At 39.6% G+C, this 8308-nt stretch overlaps 1 protein-coding gene across 4 annotated transcripts in view; it reads right to left on the bottom strand.

Moving 5' to 3' along the window:
* Nucleotides 1–650: 650 nt before the first annotated feature.
* Nucleotides 651–8308, bottom strand: part of fubp1 (far upstream element (FUSE) binding protein 1) — a 35238-nt gene continuing 27580 nt past the window's right edge. For all 4 annotated transcript variants that reach the window (XM_014141337.2, XM_014141339.2, XM_014141338.2 and 1 more), the window contains 2 exons: nucleotides 6825–6991; nucleotides 651–6437 (listed from right to left, as the gene is read on the bottom strand). In XM_014141337.2, the coding sequence (XP_013996812.1) occupies nucleotides 6429–6437; nucleotides 6825–6991 (176 nt within the window). In that variant the 3' untranslated portion in view covers nucleotides 651–6428. The remainder of the gene's footprint in view (nucleotides 6438–6824; nucleotides 6992–8308) is intronic.

Here is an 8308-nt window from a genome sequence, read left to right as displayed (position 1 = left end):
TTATGGTAGAGAAATTAACATTAAATTCAATGGCAACAACTCTGGTGGACATTCCTGCAGTCAGCATGGCAAGTGCACGCTCCCTCAACTTGAGACATCTGTGGCATTGTGTTGTCTGGCAAAACTGCACATTTTAGAATAACCTTTTGTCCCCAGCACAAGGTGCAGCTGTGTAATGATCCTGCTGTTTAAATCAGGTGTGGCATATCAAGAAGCTGTCTGGTGGATGGATCATCTTGGCAAAGGAGAAATGCTCACTAACAAGAATGTAAACCAATGTGTGCACAACATTTGAGAAAAATCAACTTCCTGTTCAGTGTGTTATAGTAAATGAATCCCCCCGTGTGTGAGGGGGAAAAGCAGGTCCACCCTCTACAGAGAGCTTCATGCAGCGTAAACAATTGTCAAAGTGGTAAAATGCACACAGGCGTGTTCATTTGGGAATTGTTCCCAGACAAAATGCTGGACGGAAGCATTTTCAAATTGGAGATTTTCCATTGAGCTTGCTTTGTGTGTCCGGGACACCACCTCATAGCTAAGGAAGTTGACAAAGATGATTGGGCCTTTTTTTTTTTTTTTTTAAACAATTTTATACCAGGACTATAAATGTGAAGCATGAGTAACTTCAAACAAGGAACAGACACGATGGCTAAATGTTACAACTTTATTACTGGACAGGGCAACAAAGATACAGTAATTTCATAAAAGACAGGAAACAAAACAAAAACAAAATACATTTGATAATATTAAGGCATCACAAGAAACATGTTTAAATTTGTTTACCTCTAAAAGGCATGCTCCATATTTGTCCCTTCTGATTTAGTCTTCTACACCCCCCCCCCAAACGCTTTGAAACACTTTGCTCAGAGATGAAAGAGCATCTAACACACAGATTACACTAATTAATGAAAGAATGCAAAAAATAGCAAATCACTAGCAGAGAGAGGTATGTGGGTTCTAAGAAAAAAGTAAAGAAAAAGGGGACATTTGGGTTCTAATGAATGTGGAAACTAGAAAGTAACCAACTACAATTTCCTGCCATAATGGTTGAAAAACACAATAGAAGCAGTTCCTGGTTACTTCTCATCGAACCATCTCCAGCAGGGGTCTAAATTAACAGTGGGAGCACTGGTGCGCCTAACTTAAAGTTAGGCTAGGTGCAACAAAATGTATCTAGGAGCACCAGAATATTTTATATTTTGTTTGAGGTAGCATAAAAAAAAAAAGGGACTTAAATTAAATTCTAGCTACTTTTGAAGCACATGTTGAGCTCTAGAAACTAATATTAAACCCTGGAGAAAGATTTAAAAAAAAAAAAATGTTGATTGAAAAACCTTCCATTGAAATTAGTCATTTATGGAATACTAGGTTTCTACCTAATGAGATTATTGAAAATTCTACACCGTCTCTTTAAGAGCATCAAGTTCGTGATGAGACATGCAAGTCACTCATTCGTTCGATGATCATTGATCTCCTGAAGAAACTATCCCTTCCTCTCCCTCTGTGCCCTCCGATGTTTGATATACTGGTAAAGTAACCAGGTTGTTAGCTAGCTAGGTTGAGGTAACATGACTGAACAAAAATGTAAAAAAAAATAAAATAAAATTGCCAGAGAGCAGCTTTGGAACGACCCACGATCTGGTTTATGAACAGGGCCTTAAAAAAAAAAAAAAAGTTGTCCACAGAAAAATAAAAATCTACCAGCCACTGACAGCTATATATTTTTTTATTTTACCAGCCAATAAAATTTGCCGTAACACCAAAATCTTTAACTCTTGGTTTAGTTATTCCAGGTGAGGGATTTCCTCCCCCCTTTTGATTTTATAAGGTTCACTCAATCACAAAAATAAATAGAATTTTCTAAGTCCACAGCAATGCTTACAGTAGATCAGGAGCCCACTTAAGAGGTCTGGGGAAGAAAATACATATATAAAGGTAAACTATATATATATATAGTTTACCTTTAATTTCAATTGCGCACCTTCAAAAAGGGGTTTTGGCTGGCGGCGTTTCTGTACTGTATACAATAGCAGAGTTCGCAAAACAAAAAGACCTTGACATTATATCACGATGCCGGTTAAGCCTACGCTGCAGTTAACATTTAATTTGGAAAGTTATTGGGGAAAGCTTTTAGAAATTACTATTTGGGCATCACTTCCTGGCTACACAAAGCAGCCGACAGCCATGCCGTTAGGTCTTCAGAAATTTGTAAGAAATAGAAATCACTGATGTATTCTTTACACGTAGGCTTTAGATTGAATGAATCTGCGCTCGCTTTCTCCTCCAGGGCACTCTGAAACAACTGACCAGTGAATCCCCACCAACTGGCCAATTTAGGGCTCCCGAGGGGTGCAGCGAACAAAGGCACTGCATCTCAGCGCTAGAGACGTCACTTACAGACCCTGGTTCGATTCCAGGTTGTATCACAACCTGGGAGTCCCATAGGGCGGCGCACAATTGGCCCAGCATCATCCGGGTTAGGCTGACATTGTAAATAAGAATTTGTTCTTAACTGTCTTGCTAAGTTAAATAAAACAACTATTATTTGGGTAATTATTTCCCTGGTCACACCGGTACACCCAAAATAAAACCCGTCAGGTCCACAACAAAATATCTAGGAGCATATGCAACCAAAAATGGGGGCACTTTAGAATCCTGATGTCAAGCATTGGTGATTCAACTATGCAACAAGGCCTAGTTATGACAGTTGTAGCATCCCAAATGGAACCCTATGGCCTTTCTAGTACACTACTTTTTGACCAGAGCCTACAGGGCACTATATGGAATAGGGTTCTATTTGGGACACAACCAGCGGGTGAGTGGACAAAGGAAGGCAATCAATAGAATCATCATGAAAACATGTGGAGAAACACTAGACATCAGTTCAGTTAGACAACTTGCAGTAATTCTACGACATGTTAACCTTAACTTTTTATATAACGAGACGAGGGAAACCTGGACTAAAAATACAGCCCTAACTAGCAAACAGTATGTTAACTTGAGCAAATCACACAATTCTGTATTTCATTGCTTTGCTTTTGTTTGTTTGGTTGTTTACCTTATCTGGAGCGCGCTCTCGAATGGTCACCTACACCTTGATCATCAGCCTCAAAGGATGCCTCAGAGTAGTCTCCTTTACGTGAGGGACAAACTCACAGGTTCCTGTTCCTGAATCTAGAACCTACGCTGGCTTCTAGAACCTTCTCTGGCTTCCAACAGCATCTGAGTGAGAGGTGGAGGGAGGCAGGCAGCAGGGTTTTTATGAGAACACCATTACAGCACTGCAGCATTGTGGCAGCGGCAATATAGAATGTATATTCAAGTTCACAGCTTTCAGTCAACACCAATGAGTCAGTTGAACAGCATGAGCATCATATGCAGGTGTACTTTCATAAACGTTTGTAGACCTATTAATACATACGTATATAGATATATATGCACATAGGGCTGGCTTTATGACAGACCGAGTTGACTGTTGACTGTTTGCAGTTTATGTTATAGTAATGTGGAAGTACAGGGCTCGAGCTGTATGCATCACAGATCACACTGCAGAGACTTACCAAGTTATGCGTTATAATATGCCTCATGATAGTGAATATCAATAACAACAAAATGACCTCAGAAAATGAGAACTTAAAACAGCATGTAGAAAGAACGCTTTTTTTGCAATAATTGTACTACGATAAGTCAAGTGGGAAAAGCCATCAAACCACATTGCAATTGGCCTAAGAGGATAAACGTTGCTGCTCCTAAAACAAACCATATAACTGAAGTTGTACCATGCAAGTCATTCATCACCAAAATCACAGCACTATCATCAATATACTCTATATGAACAAACAACTGTTGATAACACTACGAAGCCTACCTGGACATGGCTCATATCAGGAGCACAGCTAGTGTTACTACACAGCACAGGTAAGCAGAAATATATAATCAGGCAAATTCAGGTGAGTATAAATGGATACCCATCTGGGTGTAAATATATATACACATCCTGTATATGATAGGTCAGAACACAGCTGTTTTCCTTAGGGTCGCTTACCTGTGTGACCGCAGCAGAACCTAAGGGGTCAAGGTCTGGGATGACAGTGATACTGCAAAGATCTCACACATATGATATCGTTTGCCAATCATTTCAGTTCAAAAACAGCCTTAAGGTTTTGTTTCAGAACAACAACAGTACTCAATAGAATGTCACGTCAATGGAATAACTTCATCGCTTAGAAAAAAATCAGAAGCACTTGTAGAACATTCTACTGAATGACAACCCAACAACATGCTGATAGGAGACATCAATAAACAGCATAGAAACAACTTCAAAATGCTACTATGGGGGGGGGGGGTAACTAGAACATTTCAGACTGAATCACACCATTACTGCAGTGAAAAAATGATGCATCTCTAATAGTAACTAAATTCTTGAGACTAATCAAAATGGCATTTCTTTTTCAAATATTGATGAAATAAATTCATAATTACATCTCTATTCTGGCTAAGCAATGGCACTTCAAAAAAAAACGATTGTTATCTAAAAAAAAACAAATCAAGCACTTAACGATTTCTAACATTCCTAAATGAACCGCTGCGCAAAGCATTCTGCTTTGCTAGGAACAGATCCTTCAGTTCAGAGTTCTAACAGAACAGTCCGACTGGTATTACGACAGAACACTTTCCTACCTAAAAAACAACAGAGCCTAGATAGAACTACAATGCAATATTCAATGTAATCTATGTCGAAATGGTAAAAAAAAAAAACGTTTATAAATTTCTAAATGACAATTCCAAGATACTGTACTTTATCATAACTTTTGATACTTACCCAGTAAATTATTATTTTTTTTTAAGGAAAAAATATGCAATTTGACAGAAACAATAGTTTTGTAATAATCAGTCAAAGAAATACATTGACAGCCAGGAAAATAACTGGGTTTGTTATATATAGTCACAGTATTGTACTTACAGAGTAGGAGGTCAGAGGTTAACCCTGTTGGCTGATGGTACCGCTCAGACCAGCTCAGACCACCCCCTCGGCCCTACAGACAACCTACGTTCTTCCGTTGGGTAAACTAACAGAACAATGCATGGGCAGAGCAAAAATAAAAATACGACTTATGCATTTCACGTTTTTTTATAGTATCAAAAAGGCCAGAAAATGTATACATTTTAGGGGGGGAAAACAAACGTTTGAATGCAATGCAATACAGCAGAACAGAACACGTCAGTTTACCTGTCCTGGAAGAGACAGAGGGAGCAGCAAAAAAAATACGAATAATAAACTAAAGCAACATTTCTGCAGTGAGAGTCACATTTTCTGAGGAACATTTTGGATAAATAAAAAAATAAAAAATCATATACTTGCTTTGCTTACCGCTTGTCTAAGCTTGGCTGTGAAGGAGGAAGTTACTCTTATTATAAAAATAATGCAGCACACTAAAGTTACCTCAACAAAGTCTGCTTCAGGATGTCTCCAATGGCGGCACCCTATTCCCTATATAGTGCAATACTTTTGACAAAAGCTTAAGGGAGCCTTGTGCACTAAACAGGAAATAGGGTACCATTTGATTCTCAGGCAGTACAACAGACAAGATTCGATCAGTTGTTTGACAGAGATGCCACAACAACCGAACACTGCAGGTAATGCATGAGTCCAGACGTATCATAACATTATGCCACTAATACTACATTATGGTATTAGAAACATCTGTCTAGTCCTACAATACAGGCGGAGAGGAAGGGGGAAAAAAACAAAAAAGACTAATATAACCCAAGAGTAAAGACAGGTAAATTATTCTATTCAATAGTGGTCCTAAAACAGAACCTTGGAGAACACCGAAACTGGACCCCCCCCACCCCAAGTCAAAAAGGCAGAGCAACGGACACACATCTAAAAACATTGTACTAAGTTACCAGGAGCTGTGTAGAGTTGGAGAGAAACTGAACATTGAAAAAAAAAAAAAAAAAGTACACGATTTGAAGTCGAGTTCATATTGTAATAGCTATTACCAACCCAACTTACCAACATAGGAGGTTTCACTTTGTTTTATTGCAAAACACAACAGGCATATTATTTAAAAAACGGGAGATGATTAGCCATGGTAAACTAGCTGAATAACAGGAGCTCTTGAACCACATAGTATGAAGATACATGGGGCTGGAATTAACATATAATTACCTCACAAAAAAAAAAAAAAGCGTTCATTTTACAAGGAAAAAAAAAAAGAGTCGAAAAACCAAAAAGATAGCAAAGGATGAAAGGTTTGTGTCTCTAGGTAGACTGCTGCCATCACATTATTGTGAAACACTTGAAAACAAAACCAACCAAAGGGGAAATTAAGATCTTCAAGGCATCTGCACCATCCAACACATTTAACAAAGGGTTTTGTTTTGTTTCCACAATGTCGCATTTACTTTATGTCCACTTCACATTACTGGCCCTGTGCAGAAGAAATACATAAAAAACACAGGCCATGTTAACAGCAGAACACATGGACGCAGCTTCTCCATACATCATATTAACCCTGTTTAAAAAAGCAGGAAGAGAAACTAGTGTTAGTTTCTTCTCGCGGCCGACTCATCTGATCCCCCTAGAACGCCTCGAGGAAGGAACGGCGTTAGCGACACAGATGAGCTACATTACAAAGGGCTTTATAAAAACACAGCAAGGGAGTTGAAATGAGAGCTAGTCACAGCGTAAAAAAAAAGAGAAAAAAAAGACCGACGATACAGGAAACAGAAATAGATAGTGGAGAAGTCGAACAAGGGTGGTACGAGGAGACAGCGGGAACCAGGGTAGGACGGTACAAGTCTTACTGGGGGTGTACCTGAGGTGCTTGTGGCTGTGCCCCCATGGCCTGTGGGCTGCCCTGTCCGTAGTAAGCAGCCTGTTGACGGTAGTACTCTGCCCAGGCAGCACTATAGTCCGGCTGACCGGCTGGCTGACCGGCTGGCTGACCACCTGGTGCTGCTGCCGCCTGAGGGGCCGCTTGACCTGGGGAAGGGAGGGACACGGTTAGAAACATGGACGAGACCACATTGACTCAGACGAACAAGGCTTGGCATTAACGCCAGTCTAGTGAATAAACTAAAATAATGACGACAACGGTATGGAACCCCACCAGACAAGTGGGATGGATAACAGTGAGTTGGAGACAAGGGGTGTGAACATTTAAACTATATTGTGATCGTTATCTTTGAAAAATAAAAAGAATCTGGAGACCCTTTTGGCCACAGAGATATTTTGCCGTTTTAAACCAAATTTCCTTCAATTCTGTCATGGGGCCCGAGAGAAAATGTAAGTTTCAAAGCTTATTTCCTTCAAATCTACACATTTTTCATGGAACTTGTACCGTGTTCTTATGCTATCTGAGTGACTAAACATGATAACAAAAATCAACGGTGCACCACGTCACGTGTGCAATTTCACAACCTCCCTGACTAGTTTATATTTTGGTAATAGTTACTTCATCTTTGAGATCTTATTCAAATCAAAAATAAGTTTATACTGCTAAATTAATATAGGGGAAACACAGACGGTGAAATGCGAAGTTTACAAGGAGGACTTCATCTCCAGGACCAGTACAGATGCAATGCTTAACAATCTAAACGGGAGTGGGCAGCAGCGCAGGTCGACAGACAGGCTCTTCACACTAATAAAATCACAGCGCCGATCACAGAAATTATTGCAGTTGATATGCAGCCATTGTCAAAAAGGCAGAAGATGTCTGCTTCAATACCCTAAAAGGCATATCTAGAACCACAAAAAAAAAAAAAAGACCCCACGTTGAAAAACCGTGACGTCTGGATGGAGAAATGATTGCTCTGCAAGTACAAAGAGTGACATTTCCAACACCACGCGTGGTGTTAACAGGTTGGATGTCTATGAACACGCCGTCATACAGCACTGCTACCAGCCATCACACTGATGAGAAGTGGGACATGAAGACACTTGTACTGACCACACGAAGTAGAGGCACACAGCAGGGAACCTAAAACGGAAGCCAGGACTGCAGTAGATTGAACTACATCACCCCCTAGCTGTCATAAGCAGGACAATATCTGCATTGTGAATTCATGAGGATTTTTTTTATACTGTTTCAACGGTTAAAAATAAATAAATAAATGGCTTTTTAAACATTAAGAAAAATGTTAGTTGAAGGACCACGGAGCGTACAGGGCCGACCTGGCTCCTGATATTTAATGACTGTTTCTTCTGGATAAATGGTTTTTATTTCTAGGTATTATTATTGCTCTGTTGGAGCTAGAAACAAGCCTTTCAAGACACCTGCAAAATCGGTGTACTACACAA

The sequence above is a fragment of the Salmo salar genome, chromosome ssa14, assembly GCF_905237065.1.
Source record: "Salmo salar chromosome ssa14, Ssal_v3.1, whole genome shotgun sequence".
NCBI classification, from domain to species: Eukaryota; Metazoa; Chordata; class Actinopteri; order Salmoniformes; family Salmonidae; genus Salmo; species Salmo salar.
Note: the sequence above shows the minus strand (reverse complement) of the source record. Positions and strands in the feature narration are given on the sequence as shown.